This window comes from Argentina anserina, chromosome 7 (genome assembly GCF_933775445.1).
Source record: "Argentina anserina chromosome 7, drPotAnse1.1, whole genome shotgun sequence".
Lineage (NCBI taxonomy): Eukaryota > Viridiplantae > Streptophyta > Magnoliopsida > Rosales > Rosaceae > Argentina > Argentina anserina.
In genome coordinates, this window is record NC_065878.1 from 13,232,437 (window position 1) to 13,255,382 (window position 22,946).

The 22,946-nt window shown below is 38.4% G+C and overlaps 4 protein-coding genes across 4 annotated transcripts; 3 read left to right on the forward strand and 1 right to left on the reverse strand.

Annotated features, from left to right (window-relative positions):
- Positions 1 to 4,464: 4,464 nt before the first annotated feature.
- Positions 4,465 to 6,145, forward strand: LOC126802014 (RING-box protein 1a-like). Its single transcript, XM_050529530.1, has 5 exons — positions 4,465 to 4,749; positions 4,842 to 4,892; positions 4,996 to 5,055; positions 5,708 to 5,779; positions 5,905 to 6,145. Exons 1-5 carry the CDS (start codon positions 4,617 to 4,619, stop codon positions 5,940 to 5,942), a joined length of 354 nt encoding a protein of 117 aa, XP_050385487.1. The 5' UTR covers positions 4,465 to 4,616; the 3' UTR covers positions 5,943 to 6,145.
- A 623-nt stretch (positions 6,146 to 6,768) lies between these two features.
- Positions 6,769 to 9,891, forward strand: LOC126802737 (syntaxin-81). The gene is made up of 7 exons (XM_050530420.1): positions 6,769 to 6,966; positions 7,068 to 7,151; positions 8,177 to 8,281; positions 8,543 to 8,686; positions 8,972 to 9,214; positions 9,338 to 9,469; positions 9,637 to 9,891. The coding sequence occupies exons 1-7, from the start codon at positions 6,772 to 6,774 to the stop codon at positions 9,778 to 9,780; spliced, it is 1,047 nt and encodes a 348-aa protein (XP_050386377.1). The 5' UTR covers positions 6,769 to 6,771; the 3' UTR covers positions 9,781 to 9,891.
- Positions 9,892 to 10,276: 385 nt separating this feature from the next.
- Positions 10,277 to 12,570, forward strand: LOC126802221 (protein FATTY ACID EXPORT 1, chloroplastic). Its single transcript, XM_050529813.1, has 2 exons — positions 10,277 to 10,447; positions 11,786 to 12,570. Exon 2 carries the CDS (start codon positions 11,791 to 11,793, stop codon positions 12,427 to 12,429), a length of 639 nt encoding a protein of 212 aa, XP_050385770.1. The 5' UTR covers positions 10,277 to 10,447; positions 11,786 to 11,790; the 3' UTR covers positions 12,430 to 12,570.
- A 790-nt stretch (positions 12,571 to 13,360) lies between these two features.
- On the reverse strand, positions 13,361 to 14,572 carry LOC126802220 (transcription factor TCP9). Its single transcript, XM_050529812.1, has one exon. The coding sequence runs from the start codon at positions 14,479 to 14,481 to the stop codon at positions 13,591 to 13,593; it is 891 nt and encodes a 296-aa protein (XP_050385769.1). The 5' UTR covers positions 14,482 to 14,572; the 3' UTR covers positions 13,361 to 13,590.
- Between the last annotated feature and the right edge of the window lie 8,374 nt (positions 14,573 to 22,946).

Here is a 22,946-nt window from a genome sequence, read left to right on the forward strand (position 1 = left end):
TTCATTGTCAGAATCTGCATATGCAGAACGTCCGAATTTTTCGAGCTACTGTGGGAGTTGCAGATCGAATCATACTATGATCCTTATACCATTGGAAAGATACTGATGTCTATTTTCTGTAGGATTTTACGGATCATGATTTCGATACTCTCAGAGGAAGTTATGATAGTTTGAGTGACGAGAGGTCAGAGCTGAAATATGCTCGGGTTCACTAGCATTCATGGAGAATTCAAGTTGTGTTGCCAAGTGCATTAATTTCAATACATCAATGTCAATGATTCAGATAAAGATGCATATAGTACATGAATTCCTACTTTTACAAGAGATATTTAAAGGCTCTTACATTCCATATCAAGATAGGAGTCTGAAACCAAGTTTTACAAGAAAACTGAAGTCAAAGATGAGCAATAATCTTCCATATATAAAGGAACACGAATTTCATGAGAGGAGGTCTCCAAAGCACAATGTAGATACCAGAGAAACAGAGACCATCCATCCATCTTCCCCATTCCATTCTTTTATGGTTTTGTTATGTTTCTCTTAATCGTACTTTGTTAAACTTTTTTCTAGGATTATGATGATGCTCTATCATGGTTGTTTATGTAGTTTGATGTTTTATTGATGAATTTATAAATTTTTATGATGAATGCTTAGTCACTATTTGATATGATGCTTTATGTTTAAGATCTTTGATTGATCACCTTAGGGTTTGCATATAGTAATTCGAAGATAAATTTGAAGTAGAGATGCAATATAGATTATGAAGCTTCTTGTGATGAAGTGTGGTGAATTACATTGTTACTCGCGAGAGAATAACGGTTTGCTTGATTTCATTGTTTTATAGAACGTAATGAGTCATGCATGTTAAATTTATATTTGAGAAAGATAGACTGCATAGCTAAGATATGCGACCTTTACCCGAGAGCTAAGTAGCACAGACACGACACGCGAACTGATATTCAGACATGGCTCAGACACACGAATTGATAATTAGACACGATCGTGTCCTTAAAGGGACACGCGATTTAGCTACTCACATCTAGCTTTCCAGAGATCCAAGAAAAACGAAGCCAAATCCGATCAAAATGAAGCAACAAATCAATCATATGCTTTAATTAACAAACAACATGCATCGAATTGAAATCACTTCTACAATTCCTATCAAAACGAAGGTACCTTTTCTGATCAAAATGAGCCGACATCAAGAACAGATTGAAAGTTGGAACCAAAGCCATAGACCAAGCTTATGATAGAGGCGGCCGATCGAACAAGGAGATTAAAATCGCTATCGATCTCAGCCTCGGCCTTATATGGTGGCGACGATGGGAAAGTAGGATGATGATCTGTAAATGCCGAAGATTTGCAGCGTCAGGCTTGGAAGAAGGTGAATTAACATGGTTGGGTATGGTGGTGATAGGGATGGAAGTTTTCCGATCGGCTAGAGTGATGATATCAACGTTTCTATCCCAGAGAAGCAGTGGAGGCCAGTGGGATTGTGGGAGATAAATATGGTTAGAAAGGATCATGTGCGTGAAGGTATATGTTAGTGTATTAGTACCTTGTTTTAATCTCAATCGTACAAGATAATTAAAAGGAGATCTAATGGCGCTGCTTATTCTTCCTCAAATTGGCAAAAAAAAAATTAGATAAGTATATATACAATATATAGTAAAAATTAATATTTAATTTAACTTGTCCATTACGTGTCCGTGTCAAAGATTAATTAATTTTCCGTGTCCGCATATTATATTGTGTCAAATACGGACACTTGTGTCCGTATCCGTGCTATTTAGCATGAGAGGGAGAGCATCATACACTTAAGTAAAACTATGTTCTAGAGTACCTAAGAATGACATAGATACGAGAATTGTCATCTAGATAGATGAAATAATTCATTAGTTACATAGACACATAAGTAGGATTGTTAGTGGTTGATTCTAATACCTTACATTTTATCTTGTTTATTTGTTGGGTGTGGCTCGGGTTAACAAGCATGATAATTATTTAGATTTGCCAACAAAGATAAGTTATTCAAAAACGGAAGTCTTCCATTATCTTGTAGAGAGAGTGCAGAAGCAGTCCAAGGGTGGAGAGGTAAGACCCTCAGTATTGTCGGTAAGGAGGTGTTAATAAAAGTTGTTGCTCAATCGGTTCCGAGTTATGTAATGAGTTGCTTTGAACTTCCTAAAACCCTATGTCATGAGATGCAACAATTAATGGCTAATTTCTCCACGGTTTAGAGAACAAAAAAATTTGTTGGGCTGCATAGGATAAATTGTGTGTGCCAAAAGTGGTTGGTGGTTTTGGTTTTCATCATATGCATATGGTCAATCTCTCCCTCCTCACCAAGGGCAAGGTGGCGAATACTTATTTCTCGTATGTTTAAGGCTTGCTATTACCCTAGCTTGAGTTTTATGGAAGCTGAAGCTAAGGCAAGGATTTCCTATAGCTAAAGGAGTATTTTAGTGAGGCAAGAATTGTTAAAGAAGGGTCTCAGGTGGCAGGTTAGGAAGGGTGATCATATCAGGGTTTGACAGGATCCATGGATTCTGAAGGCCCACTCTTTCCGTCAGATTTTATTTATGATAGAGGAAACAAATGATTGGCGTGTGGTTGATCTTATTGACTCGGTTGATCATGAATGGTTAAAGGAGGTGGTGGTTAACCTATTTCTTCCAGATGATGCGGAGACGATCTTGAGCATTTTAATTAGTAGTCGTAGACCGGCAGATAGGTTTATGTGGCATTACGACAAGAGAGGGGTTTTCTCTGTTCGTAGTTGTTACAACATTGCTCGAGTTGCGCCAGATGGTGAGGACAGACGGCTGGTTGTCAAATGGGAATGTGCTCGGGAAATTATGGAATGTAGTTTGGCATGCCCATGTCCCTCCTATGGTTCGAAGTTTTATTTGGAGACTTGTTAAAGGCAATCGTCCCACCAGAGCTAATCTTTCTCGGCATCATGTTTCTATTGAGGACAAGTCTTGTGTATTCTGTGAGAGGAGTGTGGAAGATGACTTTCACTTGTTTAGGGACTGCAAGAAAGTTGCCCTAATTTTGAGTATTAGTGCAATTCCGGAGGTGGGATCTAAGAACCAGGTGAGCATCTTTCTTGTTGGTTTTTTTATATGATGGAGAAGCTAACAAAGTCTCAATGTGATACTTGGTTTATACTGTTGTGGGCTATTTGGAAGGCTCGAAATGAGCTAGTGTGGAAGAATAAAGGTTTAGATCCTTGGTTTATGGTGAGTTGGGCTACTCAGTGGCTTAGTGAGTTCCAAAGTGTTACTTTTGTGGTGAGAAAGAATGAGAGAAGGGAGAAAGTGAAATCGCAGATGCCACCGAGTGGGAGGCTTAAGATTAATGTGGATGGTTCTTTTATCCAAACTTCAAGGAAGGGAAGTATAAGTGTGGTTGTACGTGATGCTAATGGGATGTGTGTGGCTGCATTAGCTTGACCTTTTCAACATGTTGGGTCGGCACTACACATGGAAACAAAGGCATTGGGTGTAGGTATTCTTATTGCAATTTAGGAGGGTTGGAATGATGTTCAAATAAAGTGTGATTGCGCCTTATTTGTTGCGTCAATTGCATGTACAAAAGATGATTTCTCTGATTTGGGTCGGCTGATGGAGGATTGTAAGATGTACCTATATACGCTTGCCTTTGTCCAAGTGAGTCACATTTTTCGTAAAACAAATAACGTGGCTAAACGTTAGCACAACTTGCTATTTTTTCTGATGTTGATGAGTTTTGGTTAGATGTGAGTCTTGTTATTATTCAAGATGTTCTCTACAAGGATTTGTGTCATGCTTCTTTTGTAGCCCGAAATTCAGCCTATATGTCTCATCCGAGGCATTACCTTGATGTTCCGTTTGAATTCAATTATGTTCGGGGATATTCCCCCAATTCCATTTCAAAAAAAATATATATATATATATATACAGTTCATATCCAGAGTGAAGCTTCACTCTGAAATTACAAATTGAAGTTTCAATTTTGGCACACTTTTCGGTCACATTTTTTCAGCTTAAGTGATTCAATATTTAGGTATGTTATTCAAGATCATCTCTACAAAGGTTTCATCCAATTCGACAATGGTTTGAGCTTTCAAAATTGAGACTTACACGAACGGTTTACTTTGAACAGTTTTAATTCATTCATTGATTTAATCTAATTTTAATACCTTAATGATGTCCGAATTGGATGAAACTTTATAGAGATGATCTTGAATATCATACATAAATATTGAATCGCTTATGGTGAAAACATTTGACCGAAAAGTGTGCCAAAATTAGAACTTCACTCTGTAATTTCAGAGTGAAACTTCACTATATATATATATATATCATCTTCAATTTCCTTGTAAAAATTAAAACAAAAACAAAAATTTGTATATGTGGCACCTATATAACACCCAATAGGCTCTCTATCTGTCTCTCTTCTTTTCCTCCTTCACACTTCTCCTACAATCTCAACAACCCTTAATTTCGATTCTTTCCAAAACCCAAAAGCTCCACTCTTAGGGTTCTTGCAAATCAAATTTATCTAATATTTGATTCTCCGAATTGCTTTCAGCTTCTTTTAGCTTTACGGACTGAATCACATTTCCGGCGATGGCTACATTGGATTCCGAAGTTCCCATGGTTCCGACAGGCGAAGGCTCCAGCAGCGCCGGCCCTTCTTCGGTTAAGAAGCCGAAGCGATTCGAGATCAAGAAATGGAATGCTGTGGCTCTCTGGGCTTGGGGTAACTATTTTGACCCCTAATTCCTTCTTCGGGCTTTTAATCTCAATATGAATTTGGTTTGGTGATGTTGGTTTTGGTTTTGTTGAGTGCAGATATTGTGGTGGATAACTGTGCTATTTGCAGGAACCATATCATGGATCTTTGTGAGTTTTTTTAGTTTTACTGTTTTGATTGCTTTGTAATGTAGTTTAGATTTTATGGTGTTGGTTGTTGTTTAGTTACTGGCGTTTTGTTTGTGGTGGTTAGGCATTGAGTGCCAGGCGAACCAGGCGAGCGCAACCAGCGAGGAATGTACTGTTGCTTGGGGTACGTTTGTTTTTGCCAGCAAGAATGTTTTCATGTTTGTGTGTATGCTACTGTCTTTCGGATTGGGACTCGGTTAGATTGCATAGAGTGGATAATTTCTTGTGGAATCAGCACCTGTTATTCATGTGTGTCTTAGAGCAATTTGTTGTTAGGATATTTTAAAGAATTGTTCTTCGAAGTTACATTAGAGGGAAACACTGGAATTCATTGGGTTACCGTATTAACGAATTCATCTGCTTCTCTTCAACATGTTAGTTGCTTGTCAGACTGTTAGGTGCTTTAGAGGTAGAGAGAAAAATTGAAGGAAAATTACAATTTTCAAAACTAATTAATGGAAAAAGGGATTCTTGTAGTGGTGTTGCAGGACATTAAATTTTACCTAGTGTTAGTTTGTCTGACTTTCATTGTTTGATACTTATTATATGTGTGCTCCATATTTAATTGTGGTTATACTTCTCTCTCACCTTACGACTAGTCTCTTTTTTTCTTTGTCTGAATCTTGTACTTGTAATCATACTAAGATCTTTTTGTTGTATCTTAAAATGATCCTTGTGCTAATGTAGTAATTTGAGTTACTGATTGATGGTTGCATCTGGTAGCAAGCTTGTGAAATCTATATCTCAGTCTGAAATGTTTACTCTTATCGCTACAGGGGTTTGTAACCATGCATTTCACTTTCACTGCATAAGCAGATGGCTCAAGACCCGCCAAGTTTGTCCATTAGGTACGGTTTAGTGAAATCTTGTACCTAATGATGTATCAGTGTCTACTTTCCACTCTTATAGTCTTTGCCTTTGGTCTGTTGGCTTTTCCCTAACTTTCTTTTTGTTATTTGTCTTGGTATTCCAGATAACAGCGAGTGGGAGTTTCAGAAGTATGGTCACTAGAAGCTTCAAGTATTGGATGCTCTGTACACTGTCTGCTGTGCTGATGCTGAGGCAGCCTTCTGCTATTCCGCTTTCTTATCCAAGTTAATATCTGAATCAACTAACTAGAACCCTGGTAGTTCTGTAAAGCAATAGGCTGGAATTTCCTACTGCATTGCATTTGCTATTTTACCTCTTACTCTTAGTTTACTGCTCTTTGATTCTGTTGCGTTTGGGCAGATGTTTATTTTCCGGTGTCTTAATTCACTATATCCATGCATGGTAGCGCAGCACCTGCCGATAACACATCTTTGTTTGAATGGTTTTTACTACATACAGTAGTGTGTTATATTGTTACAAGTAGTATTCCTAAAACCCATCACAGATGACAGGAGTAGTGGGAATACATTATATCACTGTGAGTGGCAAACTAGACTGAAAAGCAGAACTTGAAAGTACAACAGAACATCCTGGAAATGCCAAGACCATCTTTACCATACAGAAGGGAGACCATCTTTAAAGCAACTAACCTTCACACCAGTTTTATTCAAGTATCGGAAAGATAAGTGCAATCCGACGGACTACTTGTTTTTTTTTTTTATATATATATAAATTTTTAGTTGTTGAAATACATCAAAATTTATGTAACATCATTTGTCAATATCAGAGTCGAAAACAATTTAGAAGCAAGTATTTTAGGTATGATCATTATCGTCAGACTCACAATCGCACACTCATTATCTGGGGCCACTCTTTACCCGGGGTTGGATCCGACCCGAACCCGAACGGTTAATTTTTTTAAAAACGAAACCAAAAAATAAAAAAATAAACGAAAGAGGAGGAAAAAGTGATGAGATGGCAGTTCTCCTTGACTCAGCTCTCACCGAAAGGAAATCAAAATTCTCAAATCTCGGAGTCCAGAGATAGAGTTTTCGGAATTAGGGTTTTGTGTGAATTTTCCATCGCAATGGCGAAATTCAGAGACAGGCTGGAAGATTTCAAAGACGCAGTCCGGCAGGCTGCGATTTCTTCCGGCTACGACGAGGTTTTCTTCAATCAATCAACCCCTGTTTGCTTTTTTCTGTTGTTGCTTTGGTCTTTTCGCAGTGTGGATTTTCAAGTGTTTGATTATGGAAAATTTTACAGTCCAAATTGGCAGCGCTTATGGCCAAGTTCATCATCCACCCACCTCGCCAAAGGTCACCTTTCACCACTGCTGCTTACAAAACGGTAACCTTCATTTTTTTTTCTACACACTTGCTTCTGATAGTGATTGTCCTAGTGAATTTGATCAACTGTGATGGAAGTGTTTGGAGGAAATGCTAATGCTTACGCCATTTGTTGTCTCATCACAAAAGATGCATGAATTATGGCTTGGTTGTGAAGCATATAGACTTTTGTTCTAAGCTCGATTTTTGTTATTCGGTCAGATGGAGAATAAGATGATCCGGTGAGACCAAATTCATTGATACTTCTCAGTTCCGAATTAGTAGCTAAGAAACTAGACTTGATTTAAGGACCCTATGAGAGTGTATGCCTGTGTGTTGATCTAGATTGTGTATGAAGCACGACATATTCCCAAACACTAGGGTGCACTTGCCTCTGTGTGTCGCAAAAACAAACTACTTCTGTATGGAACTTTGGATCTAATTATGGATTCTCATTTTCCGGCTTAACCAACGGTGACGATTTGCCCCTGGTGATCTCAAGATTATTTCTTTAACTGAACTCTAGTAAGACTGCTGCTGGTTTTTGTTTCTCTGTTCTCGGATTCATTGATTTGTAATTGTACTTGGTGCCGCCTAATTGATTGGAAACACATATGGTTGATCTTTCTTTTTGCAATATCCGGTTCTAAATATAGTTTTGTTGCTGCAACTCGCCTAATAAAAAGGATTTTGTGGTTGCAACTAATTCTTAATATTTTTACGCACACACAACTAACAGAAGTTTATGCCTGAGTGCTGATTATATGTATTCTATCTCTTAGTATTCTCTGACATCCAGTTCAGAATTTTCATTTTCACTCATTTCATGCCCCCACGTTGTAATTTTCTGTTCTAGTGAACATTGTTCTTTAGTCTTGGTGTAGATTGTATATTATGTTCTACTGGACTACCATATTTAAATTATAGTGTACCTTACTGCCAATGGGCCAACATATCTAAATTGTGATTTTGTTTTGGGGTAAATCATTAGCCCCAACCACAAGAGATTGTGAGTGTTTGATCCATTTGCTTTGATAATTGAATCAGCTTGAAAGCATTGGAGCTCTGGAACAGTTTATGTTGAAACATCGAAAGGATTATGTGGATCGGCATCGCACCACTGAACATGAGAGAGATAGCATTGAGCAGGAAGTAAGTTCTCAATTGACATGGTGATATTTCAAGTTGGTTATGGAGCTGGGTTATTCATAATTTATAGAATTATTCCTTTGATTGTACTGTCAGTACTACCTGTTATATATCATGATTTCTGGATTTAGTTTACTCTTCAGTTAGTCTTTTTTGGGTTATAGTTTGTTATTGTTTTACTATTTTAGGCGAGATATACTTCTGTATGTATGCTAATCAGGCCTTCATGGTTTTCTCAGTGCTTATGCCTGTCTCTATATGCAGGTTAGTGCTTTTATTAAAGTGTGCCAAGAACAAATTAATGTTCTCAAAAATTGCATTAATGATGATGAAGCAAAGTCAAAGGGCTGGCTTGGTATGAGGGCTGATCGCTCTAATGCTGATACTATAGCACACAAGCATGGTGTGGTATGATTCTTGTCTCGTGTTATATGAATATGTACTTTTGTACTGTAGACCTGTAGTGTGTGCATAAGCCTATATAGGCATGAAAGACCATCCTTTATAACTAATTTTTTTCCCCCCATTCCGTTGGACTTAAAAACCATCCTTTTTTGTTATTTCTTAAGCTAATCTTTCCTGGCCCATATTATTGGGAAAGTTATTATTATCGTGGCAAGATTATATTGTCAGGCATTGAATAACATCATGGTGTTATTTAGGTTTTCCTGATGCATGTGTTCAAACGTGTAGGTTTTGATTTTAAGTGAGAGACTCCATTCTGTCACGTCCCGGTATGATCAGCTGAGATCCATACGCTTCCAAGATACCTTTAGTAGAGCAACACCAAGAAGGAAACTAAACAGGATTCCAAAAAAAGAATCCAATGATACCTCCAGTTCTAACAATTTAGAGGCCCGGGAGCCAGAAGCATTTCAGGCGCAGTCTCTAACAGTTCAACAACAGCTCTTGGATGATGAAACACGCGCCCTTCAGGTCATCAGAAGTTTGACTCTATGTTTATCTCTGTCTTTACTCTATTATATATTGAGGTACCAACCTTTTAAGACATATAGTTGCTTACAGTTTATATATTGCTGTTCTTGCTATGCTATGCAGGTAGAGCTGACTAGCCTTCTAGATGCAGTTCAGGAAACTGAAACTAAGATGGTGGAAATGTCTGCTCTAAATCATCTTATGTCTACACATGTTCTGCAACAACGTGAACAAATAGAGCAACTCTATGATCAAGTGAGTGGATATCTGATATGCATTGCTTCATGATTTATGTCTACTACATTCTTTCCTTCCTCGTTGTTATTGTTACTCAATGACGAAACTATTGTTACATCTTGTATGAACGCATCAGTTTGCATTTCAAAGTTGTACTGCTAATTATCTTTGTGCAACTCCAACAGGCAGTTGAAGCCACACACAACGTAGATCTCGGCAATAAAGAGCTTTCCAAAGCAATCCAGCGAAATACGAGCAGCAGGACCTTTCTTTTGCTCTTCCTATTTGTACTCACATTTTCCATTCTCTTTCTTGATTGGTATAGTTAAATGTACTGATTCCCATAGTTTTTATAAAACACTCACTCAGAGAATGTATCATTGCAACTTCCACAAACGAAATTGGAAAACGTCCAAAATCAAAGTTTAGTGTTTCTTTCACTTCTCCTCTTCTTTTTTTAGTACAAATGGGGTCATTAGTCAAGTAAAAGAAAGCAAAAAAGAAACTAGCTAGAGCTACAAGTCATAAACTCTCTAGTTCTAGAAAGACCAACAATGTCATCTAACAAGGCATAAAAAAATCAGCGTAGGATGGTCATGTAAGATACATATTCCTCTTTAGTTGTTGAGATTGATACAAAGCTTGTCTATCCTTTTGTCTTAATCTAAAGAATTAAAGATGGAAACCTGAAACCCTATATTTGCCATCTTGAAAAGTAATACAATATGGTCTAATATTTCATTAACTCACCCGTCTCACCATACAACATATAAACATATTTGACCGAGAGAGAGAGAGAAAAAAAAAGGGTAAAAAACACGCACACAAAAAAGGAAGGAAACCGAAGTAAGGAGTGTAGAACTTGATTAGTTGAAGACTTTGGAAGAGATACCTCTGCACAAACCGAGTCTTGTTTTTCCAAGCGGCGACTGCCCACCTCCTAAAACTCTCAATTCGATTCGAGATTGGTCGTATTCCTCTCCTCTCCATTTCCGGGTAAGCTTCAGATTTCCCTTAAAACCTTCTCCACGGTTTGCCTTCATTGTTTGAAGTTTGCAATGGGAATCATGAACAACATGTTAATCAATCTAGAGAAAGTTATCTGCAGATGAATGTTCATGTTGGTGGCGGCTGGTATTGTAGGAATGGTAATTGCTAGCCTTGCCTATGCTAGGAGAAAGTGCAAATTTGGTTCTGATCTGATTACTGATGCAGTTGTGTTCTTTCAAATCTTAGATTAGAGGCACCCAAACCGATATAGGGTCACGATTTATCGGCTAAGTTTTAATTTCTAACCTTATGGCACATTGTCAGAAATGGGTTGCAATTTCTTGAATGCTATCAGTTGAAAATTTGAAACTTTTTAGAAGAAAAAAAAACTCAGGTAAAATTATAATTAAGATACTCTTCGTAGTTCTAGTAGTAGTAGTAGTAGTAGTAGTAGTAGTAGTAGTAGTAGTAGTAGTAGTAGTGTGATCTTCTGAAGCAATATGCAAACTCGGGCCTTAAGCATAGATTCTCAAACAAAATATAAATGGATTTAAGTGATGGAAGTAAGAAGAGCATCAAGGTTTTTAGCTTTTGGTCTGCTCGGTGTTGGCTTTTACCGACAAATGTTTTCATATTATGCTTTCAGACTGTTTGGCATTTGTTCCAATTTGTTCCAATCTAATGAAGTTTGATTAAAGTAGTTAAGACTTTAGCAGTCAACATGTATGACTATATTATCATCAGGAATTAATTGAAGTTTGATTGGTGATACTCTATATCTGCTTTGGTGTTTGAGGTAGATATCCTCGATATAGTCAATGTTCTAAATATCCTTGATATTAAAAAAAACGATACGATAAGTTGCTTATCGGTCTATTATATCGGTCAATGCAAAAATCAAGTCAAATGACGATATATCGGGTCAAACTCGGTTTGACCCGATATATCGGTGCCATTCTTTTAAATTTTTTTTAAAAACCACATTGTTTTGAAAAAATAATTTAAATAAAATTAAAGTTTCGTTGATAGTATCCAATGACGAGAGAGTTTATGATGAATGATCACCTTTATTTTTATTAATTAATACTATTTATGTATTTTAATTGTCAAAACAATCAAATATTTTTTATGAAGTTTATTTAGTACATTTACTTCTATAATTTTAATTTCTCAAATTTATTTGGTATATTTTGATGTATATGTTTATAAATATATTAAATTTAATTAAAAATTAGTAAAAACGATAAATCCGTTATAATCCGATATATCTCGATATATTCCCGTTATATTTTTATTATATATCCGCTACTGAGCACTGCTTTACATTTGGTTGGTTAAAATCAGGCAACATGAGAAAAATGGCAGCAGGGACAACTTCGCAGCTCTCATGCTTCTCTGCCATGAATCGCCACCTCCACATCTCAAGACGTCCTTCACTCCTTTGCACAAGTGCCCTTCGTCCAAAGTCTTTGCCAACTTTTGCTATGAATCTTGAAAGCAATTCAAGGACAAAGATTTCTGCTAGTTACACTGGGGATGCATCACCTGCAAAGTCGGATCCCATTTTAGATGATGAACAAGTTGTTGAACCGAAACGAGCAGCCAAGATTCATGATTTCTGTTTTGGAATTCCATTTGGTGGGATGGTTCTGAGTGGTGGATTCATTGGTTTTGTTTTCTCCAGAAATCCTGCCACACTGGGCTCTGGCCTCCTGTTTGGAGGCGCATTGCTAGCCCTTAGCATTTATAGCTTAAAAATCTGGAGGCAAGGAAAATCCAGTTTACCCTTTATTATCGGACAAGCTGCTTTGGCCGCGGCCCTTCTATGGAAAAGCCTTCAGACCTATGCACTGACAAAGAAAGTATTTCCAACAGGCTTCTATGCTGCTGTTAGTGCTGCAATGATCTGCTTCTATTTATATGTCATTCTCTCGGGAGGAAACCCCCCGCCAAAGAAGTCGAAGACATTGGCAAATGCCGCAACATGAGAATATCTGATTGTCTGATTAGGTATAAACTATACAGGTATGACAGTTAATTGATGAACAAAATGTGAATTTTAACGAACTGCAGGGGTGTTTATTGATGAACAAAATGGGAATTTTAACTTGCCGGTGAGGCTTCTATAATCATCTGAATATGAATTTGATTCTTGTTTTTCGTTATTTCTTGGTATTACCCAATTTCTTTTTCCTTTGTTCTCTTGGTTACATGGAATAAATGTTATCTTATGCACACTCATCTTTTGCCGTCACAATTTACATCAAGAGAACTCCCTTTATGTATCATACCTCAGCATTGGTTTATGGACTAGGCTGTACGCCTACATCAACAGATGCTTGCTCCGGTCCAAAATGAGTCCCTCAACTTAGAAAATTTGCCGACCACACACAATGTCGACTTCACGTCGGCCTACTGATCTTGGAGAGTACCTCATTACTTCTTCACTGTTGTGGCACAAGTTAATAGATTGTTTGATGGTCTACCTTCCATTCTTTGTACTCTAGACATTCTCATATCTGGTTGCCATGAGAATATAGCATCCATTAAAACAAAGACCTCAATATCATTACACAAGTGGGGTGTTAGAATTGGGTCCATAAACTAATAAAAATGGATTTTCTACTCCAATTTACAAATTCTCATCGACACCCAGGGAAAAAAAAATACAAAAACAAGCTAAAGTGTAATAGTTTGCGCCAATCTTCATCTTCACCGTCACATTTCCATTTTCCCCTCGGAATCCTCCGGGCCCCACCGTTAAAACAAATCCACCACCTCCAAAGCTGCCACGTGTCTCCACTCCCTACCTGCCCGCCCCTGTAGGGACCACCCACACGCGAGCGCCGCCTCGGCACTAGTGCTCGAACGGTCCCCTTTTTCTGGTCCCCACACTCCACTTGGGCCCCGACCCCACCTGGTGGCCCACCGCCTACCAAAGAAAACAAATATATTCTCACAGCCCCCACCCACCTTTCTCTCACAAAACCCTACCCGGCGCTCCCACCGTGGGCCCCAACCACCCCCGCCTAATCGGACCCCACTTTCCCCGCCCTCACGTGACCACGTGATCGTAGGGAGGAGAGAAATAAAAGGGAAAACCCTAGTTGACGATGGACGGAAACCAAGACCGCCGGAGATTTCGCGGGTCAATGCTTTGACGACCCGAACATGAACTGGAGCTCCGTCTTGTCGCGGATGTCCAGCGAGAAGTCGCGCGGGGCGGCGGTGCTCGCGACGGTGCCGTGAGTGATGGTGGCGGAGGACGTGGTGGTGGGGGACATGAACGAGAGCGTGTTGGAGACGGGAGTGAGGACGTGGCCTGTAGAGGAGACGAAGGAGGACATGGGCTGGGCGATGTTCAGGAACGGCGACGCGGCGGCTGCGGCGGCGGTGGAAGGGAATGTGAATAAGTGGGGAGACTGAGCTTGCGGGACCATGAAGAAAGTCCCCGGAACGATGCCGTTTGAGGTCACGGCCCACATGGGGACCACGCCTTGAGGAACCGTCTGTGTCTGCGGCGGTGGCGGTTGTTGGTGGCTGGTGAGAGGAGCCAGGCCGGCTGAAACGGTGTCGTTAAGGTCCACGTAGTCGCTGTTACAAGGGCGCCTGCGTTTGCCGGGCGGGTCGCCGGGTTTGGAGTCGGGCGCGGTGGTCGGGATTTTGAGAGAGCCGTTGACAGACATGGCGATGGCCGGGACCGTTCCAGTGCCGGTTGCGGCGATGATGGCCGGTTCGGCGTGCTCCAGTAGCCACCGGATGGTCTCACCGTCGGACTTGTGCCCTAGCTCCCGGGTCAACTGGAAGATCCGGGCTGCGCACGTGGCGGGCATTCGGATCCTCCGGCCGCGCCCCTCCACTTTCGTGTGCCGGTCCTTGGTCGACGTCCGCTTCGGCTTGTTGACCGCCGCCACCGTCACCGACCTCTGCTCGGTTACTGGCTCTAGCTCTTCTTTCAGCACAAGGGCCGCTGGAGACGGCGGAGAATTAGCCTCTGATCGGGTGGGTTGGGCCGGTTCATGTTCTTGGTTTCGAAGCATGGCTTATGAAGTGAAAAATCTAGAAGGAAAAACCAGAAGATTGAGATTTGGAGAGTAGTCTGCTACTGGAGGGAAGCTCAAAACAAACGAAGGGCCATTTTTGTGGGGGAGGGGGGTATTTATTTGGAGTGGGAGGGAGTACAGTAAGAGATTGTTGTGGAATTTTTTATGGTGATTGGTTAGGGAGAGAGGGAAGAGAATCTGACGGTTCGTTGGCTATCGACAACGAGTTGGACGTAGAGATGGAGACACGTTGGTTGGTCCCACTGGATAGGGTTGTGTCTGTTCCTGTGGGTCAAAAGGTGATGGGTCCAATGAGAAAAATAATACACACACTGTTAAATGTCAATTTTTATTTTTCTTGAGAGGATAAACCTTATTTGGGAATTTCTATCAGCTGTGGGCACTGATGGCTGTCTCAATTTTATTCGATACCTTTGATGCTGATCATACCATGGGTGAAAACTGAAAACAGAAGTGGTATTGATGGAGTTTCTCTAAGAAGTGGTATATACTTGATACCATGAAAGTTGCTCACAAGCACTAGTGCAAGTAGTACAATTATAGCATCATTCAAAAAAATAAATAAACCGATATTGGTATATATATAGTTGCTTTAAAACATTCGGCTAGCTCCGACGTGGGGACGGACGTCATTTCCGGACGACTAACGAGCCAGTTATACAAGCTCAGAAATGAATACATAGGCGACTAGAGCGATTAGAGCACTACAAATGAGTTATTCTTAGAAGGGACTCATAAGGCCATTACAACTCTTCTCCGACAACAGAAATTTGCCTAGCTCCGAAATGGATACATAGGCCCTAGCCATAATGAGTTATATAAGAGTTCCAGGCTGTACCTGTATATGACAAGAGCTTGAATCGTTGGTGAAGGAAGGAGTGATTAGAGCTACGAAGGAGCCATTCCCACCCCATATTCCGATCGGTCTTCTACAGTATATTCAATAAGCTATACTATAAGCTATTCTATATTACATTAACAAGGTTCAGAAATTGAAACATTAATACACCGACCATTTCTGGTCTTCTGCAACCTTAGTAAAGAAGTCGAACTATATGTAGGGCTCGTCAACGAACCGGGTTCTTTAGTACATTTAGATAAGTGACAGGCCGAGCCGAGCCAGGTATTTTCACAAATATGAAGATTCAAGCCCGCCCACCTAAAACAGGCCTTGCGGGCTTTTGTTAGACGGACTTTGCGGGTTTTTACGGGCAGGGCCTTGTGGGCTTGTATTAGAAAAAAAATATAATACTTTTATTTAAGGATTTGAAATAATAAAAGAATTATTAGAAAACATTCCAAAAAAAATTGCAAATAAATTCGAAATATTGTTGATCGACACTAGTAGATGTGATCAATATATTTAATTAGGGATCATGTACAAATTTCGTCCGTTTTTAACATGTTTTACCGTTTGTACTTACGGTCAACAAAAAAAGAGGCGTTTTGACATATTGAAACCCCATTGACCGGGGCTTTGCCAAATGAGTTTCCTCAGTGTGACCACGCACAATTGGTAACAAAAATTAAGTGATTTCAGATATGCAAACGGTTTTCGGCGTTCGCATCTTTGTAATGGGTCCTCCCTTATGGCATATTAGTTGTCTTTTCGGTTTGCCGGAAATTCCGACTGTCAAACGAGATCCGAATTGGATGAAATTTTTACATGGTCACTAAATATAAGTACCGATTACATCGGCATGTGTCGATTAATTCCGAGAAGTTTTCTTCAAAATAGTCACTTCAAAATGCGATTAGTATAAAGGTTATAATACATTAATGGACACTTCGGCGATCGAAAATTCCGGTTCTAAATACGGTCGATCGACACCAGTAGCTGATCGGTATATATATTTAGAGACTCCATAAAAATTTCGTCCGTTTTGGACATGGTTTGACTGTCTGTAGCTACGGTCAACCATAAAAGATGGGTTTTGACATATTAAAACTCTCATTTACCAGGGCTTTGCCAAATGAGTTTTCTCAATGCGACCGTGCACGATCGATAACAAAAATTAGGTAATTTAATATATGCAAACGGCTTTTGGTGTTCGCATCTTGGTAATAGGTCTTCCCTTAGGGCATATTAGTGGTGTTTTTGGTTTATCGAAAATTTTGACGGTCAAACAAAGTCCTTGATGAAATTTTTATAGAGTCACTAAATATATATACCGATAACTCGGCTGGTGTTGATCGATCTCAAGAATTTTTCTTCATACAGTCACTTCATAATAAGATAGTTTTATTCTAAATCTAATATAAAGGTAATGATACATTTGTGGACACTTAGGCAATCGACAACTCAAGTTCGAAAATATGATCAATCGACACCAGCTGATGTGATCAGTATATATATTCAGGGACCTCGTAAACATTTCGTCTGTTTTGGACATGGTTTGATTGTTCGTATTTACGGTCAACAAAAAAAAATGCGTTTTGACATATTGAAACCCCATTGATCGGGGCTTTGCCAAATGTGTTTCCTCAGTGTGACCTGATAGGAGCACTTTGTGCGACGTTCTTAACATGTTTTTACCTCCATTTGTACTTTGCTTAGCCCTTATTGTTTTCGAGTCGTTGAGTCATAGTAGGAGTTTTCGGTGGCATTGATGACATTTTTTTGCTTAAACGAGTTGAAAACGCAGAAATTGTCTAGAATCCTTGTTGGACTAGGAAACCTAGTTGGATTAGGAGTCTTCATCTTTCGACGTTTCTGTTGCATTGACGGATATATTGAGAATCCTACTTGCATTAGGCATCCTTTTAGACTAGGAAACGTACCATTTGGGAAAGTCCTACTTGAACTGAAACTCTTATTCGGTAATTTTCCTAATCGTACTTTCCTATTCTAGTAACTTACTTGATCAAGAAAGTTCCGTGTTGTGAAATAGAAACTTTCCTAATCTAATTGAGCTTATCTATCTCATATGTGTTTTTTTAAGACAATATTTGTCTAGATTAGGACAAGTTTATATGAATTATATTGTTTTTATTCTTGTCTTTTATTATTTTCAGATTTTTAAGATGAGATTGTGTAGCTAGAATGAAGAAAACAAATAGAGGAAAATAAGGAGAGAAGAGACTTTCATGCAGCAAACATCATACAATTAAGGAGAAGATTAAGGAGAGGGAGCCGTGTACACCTAAGAGAGAGAAAAAGGAAGAGATAAAGGAGTGATTAAGTAAACAAAAAGAGATAATGCAAGAGAGAAAGAATGAGACAACCAAATTAAAGGAGAAAAATAAGGAATTGATCAAATGAGATTGCATCCACCAATGAAAAAAATAAGTGAAAGAAAGAGAGAGAAAAAAATAAGAGATATATGAGGGATTTAGTAAACAAAAGTATAATGCAAGAGAGAAAAAGAAACAGCCCACAAATTGAAGAGAAAAAATCTAAGTTATAATAATCAAGGAGCCAAAACTCTTATATCATATAGCACATCATTCACACAAAAAATTGATCACTTCTCCTTAGCATTCAAGAGCTGAAACTCTACCAAAACACCACCATAAACTTCCCTCACAAATCAACCAAACCGTCCACCCTAAAACCATTATCATCTCCACCGAGTTTCACTTATTGCAGCCGTACCTCTAAAGTTCATACAACGTGTGATTCTCGCAACTCATCTCCATTGCTTCGTTTATTTGTGTTAATATATAATTCTTAGTCTATAAAGATTGAAGGTTGTTGTTTATGTGAAAGTATTGGTTTTGTAATTGTTTCAGAATTTCACATTGTATTTGATATGTTTTTGAGACTATGTCGAATCTATGTTCTTATAATTATTGAAGTTTTTATCTCTATTATTGTGTTCTACTCTTCTTTTACTTGATCTTAGATAATTTTTCAAATATGTGCATATAATTTTAGTGCTTGAATGCAATCCCTAAGATTGTATTTGAGTGATATCTTCATCATCCATATTGAGTGACGTCACCGTGAAGCATGTCTCCAACAAAGATTTGGTGCTTAAATGTAATCTTGTTTGATTTCTACCATAAGTGTTGTTAAACTTGATTGCATGCAATTTAGGTGAGCCTCTAAGTCAACCTAAACGTCAATAGAAATCTTGCATGATTAGATGTTCCCCTAAGGCTCTAATTGTATTGGTGTCTAAAAGTATGTAATCAAATGAATTAGAATGCATGATAGAACCAAACTTGTAATTATGTTGTGCATTGGTAAATTTGGTTTAGTTTGGTAAAGAGAAGTCGAGATCATGTAAATAGTAATTTAGGTTTTATTTTATTAGTTAATAATCAATCTCAAACCTTCAATTATTTGTTAACACTAAAAGTTTAGAGATCCTTTCAATTCCCCGGACTGAACGATCCCTGCTTATTATATACTAACGATGACATTTTACAGGATTAATTGTCTGACGCTCACGCGTCCCATCAATTTTGGCGTCGTTGCCGGGTAATTGAGAAAATCTCAATTCTTTGAAGTGTTAATTTTGTACTGTATTGTGATTTGTGTAATTATATATTTGTAAAAATAAATTCCTGTGAACAGTACGGTGAACAATAAATCGGTAAAAAATTCATGAACAATAACATTTTGTAAAATTGTTTTTACTTTTCTTTTTGTGAAGTGTAAAAATGTAATTACTTTGTTTGATTTCTTTTTGTAAAGTGTAAAATGTAAAAAATACTTGTAAATTGTAAAAAAAAAAATTGTTGTTTGTTTTATTCTTTGTTTGTGTTATTTATTGCGTTTTGTAGTAGTATGCGTATATGAATACTTGTTACAATTAGTTAAATTTTTAGGAAGTTAACTATTTATTTATTTTTAGTTTATTGTAAATTTTAAAGCAAAGGGAATAGGTAAAGTTCATTTTGTTAATATTAGCCTTAACCCTCCATTTGTACCTTGCTAAGGTCGTTTGGGGTTGATGGCGGCTTTTATTAATACTTTTTGGGCAATCTAATACACATATTTATTCCAAGATGAGTAAGGGGCATGCTATTTTCATTACCTTGGTTCAATGTTTACAAAATTGGATCTCAGAGGCCCATAGACTGACATACATCTCAGTGATGGAGTCGACATTAGAAACATCATTTCGATGGTATAGCCTCTGTGGTGTCCAACAAATGAGTCATACCTTGCGACTATCTCTGAATTTAGATATCCAGCCTTCTGAAACAAATGAATGAGTTTGTGTCTAGACGACATACTTAGGCCGCACGTCCACCTTATTTTATAACTTAGAAAATAACTTTGTATAAATAAGTATATATAGTTTGAAAAGAAAACGATACCCTAAAAGTTGAAGGTATATCAGATAAAAACAAGACCCTACTTAAGGTTGTCTCAGTCCATTGCACAGTTAGCTCCTCTACTCTACGTACCTTAAATTTTAGGATTATATGAATAAAATCAATTAGACATAATGTTAGTCCTACATTTATGTAAAAACAAAAAGAAGAAAGAAAAACAAAGAAAAAGAAAGAAATAAATAAAGTCTTTATTTACTCATACTTGTATTTCATACTATGTAAAGTTACTAACACTTAGTCTTTTCAGACACATTTCTCAAACTTAGTGAACACATGAAGAGAATTCAACAACAAGGAGAGGGAGATAACGTTTCCGTCAACTCAGATTGTTCATTTCACGAAAGAAGAGACTTTGGATCAATTTCACCATTTCTAGGTTCATCAAGTTGTAGTGGGCTTAATCCATTGTTCTTTGAGGATCCATAGTTAAAATTGTTGACAAGTCTGTGTCCTTTGGGCCAATTGAATTTCGATTTACCTGATCCAGAGCCCACAGTTCAAAGCCCAACAAAGGAAAACCCAGTTCCAAGACCAGAAATTGCGTCAATCAGAGAGCAGAATGGTCAAGTATAGAGGAAGGAAAGAGCAGTTTGGGTATCATGTTCCAAAGGAGGGCAAGACGAGTGATTTTGAGTTGAAGAGTGGGTTCCTACATCATTTGCCTAAGTTCCATGGACTTTCAGAAGAGGACCCCAATCAACATCTTACATTGTTTCAGTTCAATTGTGACACCATGTGCCCTAGAGAAGCTAATATTCAGATAGTAAAGATGAGGGCGTTTCCATATTCATTGGAGGATCGAGCTCAAAAGTGGTTGTTTAAGTTACATGTTGATCGTATTACTTCAGGACAACAATGGTGAATGAGTTTTTGTCGAAGTATTTTCCCTCATCAAAGGTGACACACATTAGGAAGCAAATAATAAGATTCAAGCAAAGGTCAGATGAGTCATTCTACAATTACTATGAGAGGTTCAAATCTCTTATAGCATCATGCCCAGCCCATGGGATTAGAGAAATTATGTTGCTTAAGTACTTCTATGAATAATTGCTACAAATAAATAGAGAGTTTCTAGATTTAGTAGCTGGTGGATCATTTATAGACAAGAGTAATGTGGTAGAAAATGATCTATTGGAGAAAAAAGCTATGAACAATCATCAATTTGGAACATCTGCTAGTTCCACAAGACAAGTGCATGAGACAAATTTGAGTTCAGATTCTGCTCTGGAGCACAATGCTGACAAGCTTTCCAAGATGATGAGTCAGTTTATGAGAACAAGTGGAGCACAAGTTTGTGGCATTTGTTCGGAGGGGCACCCCACTGATCAATGTTTCCAAGTTGTCTCTAGTAGAAGATATGAGGAAGTGAATGCCCTTGGTTATCAGGGAGGTCAGAGGTACAATCCGTTCTCCCATACTTACAACCCTGGTTTATGTGATCATCTAAATTTTCGGTGGTCCAATTATGACAATGTGCTTAGGCCACAACATAATGCTATGCAATATGGGCCTCACTTATCTGGTTTATTTGCAAGACCGCAAGCTCTCCATCTCAATGTCCCACCTCCAAATGTGACAAGTGCCCCCAATTATGATGAAATGTTGAAGTCTTTGGATGCTGGGCAGAGTCAGTTGAACACTGTTACTCAAACTTTGGTAGTGCCAACAAGAAAATAGCAAGGACATTGCGGAGTTGCATACGCATATGAGCCAAGTAGTTGATTTCATGGGTCATTTCTCTGAACAAGGAAAGCTACCAAGTGGAGTTATATCTAACCCAATGAACGAGCAAGCCCAAGCCATCATAAAAAGGAGTGGGCTTGAGCTAGTGGAGCAGCCTAGAGTTCTAAAGAGTGCCCAAAACGGGCCACATTGATAATGATGATGATGGAGATTGTGATCAACAAGGATTTGGAGAAATACCCAACAACCTCCAAGAAGGAGAGTGTGCATTTCCCAAAGGCACCTAAAGGTACAAATTCTAACTCTAGTGGTTTAGTTAAGACTAATCTCATTTCGTGTGTACATTTTCCTTCTAGGTTTGCTAAGAGCAAAAAAGACAAATCTGATGATGAAGTGTTGAAAGTTTTTAGGAAGGTGCAAGTTAACCTTCCATTGTTGGAGTGCATCAAGAAAATCCTAAAGTATGCCAAATTCTTGAAAGAGTTTTGCACTTCATGGAGACAGACAAGGGAGGAGAAGGTAGTAAAGATGAATGAGACAATTTCAGCTATTATCCAGAAGAAGCTACCCCCTAAGATGAAGGACCCGGGAAGTTTTTCTGTCCCATGCAAAATTGGTAACACATTCTTTGAAAATGTCATGCTTTATCTAGGTGTTTTGATAAATGTTATTTCTTTTAATGTTTATCAATCACTAGAATTAGGACCCCTTCAGAATGATAATGTGATTATTCAATTGGCAGATAGGTCTAACAAGTACATAAGGGGTATGTTGAGGATGTCCTTGTGCATGTCTGTCACTTGATTTTCCCTGCATATTTTTATGTGCTAGATCTCACCCTTGGAAACAACGCCATTGCTTTTAGGGAGGTCATTCATGAGGACTACAAGAACTTGCATTAATGTTGCAAATGGAAGTCTCACAATGGAATTTGATGAAGACGTTATTAGCTTCAACATTTTTGAAGCAATGAAGTACTCAGTTTCTGATTTAAAACCTTGCTTTTCTGTTGATGTTGTTGATTCTATTGCACAGGTTTTGTCAAAAACTTTGGATGCATAACAATTAGTTATGGAGTTTGGGGCCGGATTTAACAAGCAAGGGGACCATGTCCCAAGAGAGTAGTAGGCTGATTTTAAGCCCAAGACCGTTGAAGTAGTGGATGAGCTTGAGGCTCGACCATACAAAAGGTATCATTCTTTCTTGTCAATTCTCATTTCCACTAACAAATTGTTACCATCTGTAGTACATGCCCCAAAGTTAGATTTGAAGGATTTTCCGGATCATATGAAATATGTGTACTTAGGAAAAGATAATATTTTACCGGTTATTGTGTCATTAACGCTGAATGAGGCAGCAGAAAACGAGTTTGATAGATGTGCTGAGGAGGAACGAAACCGCCATTAGTTGGACTTTGGCGGATATCAAGGGAATCAGCCCTACTACATGTGTTCATCAGATACTATTGG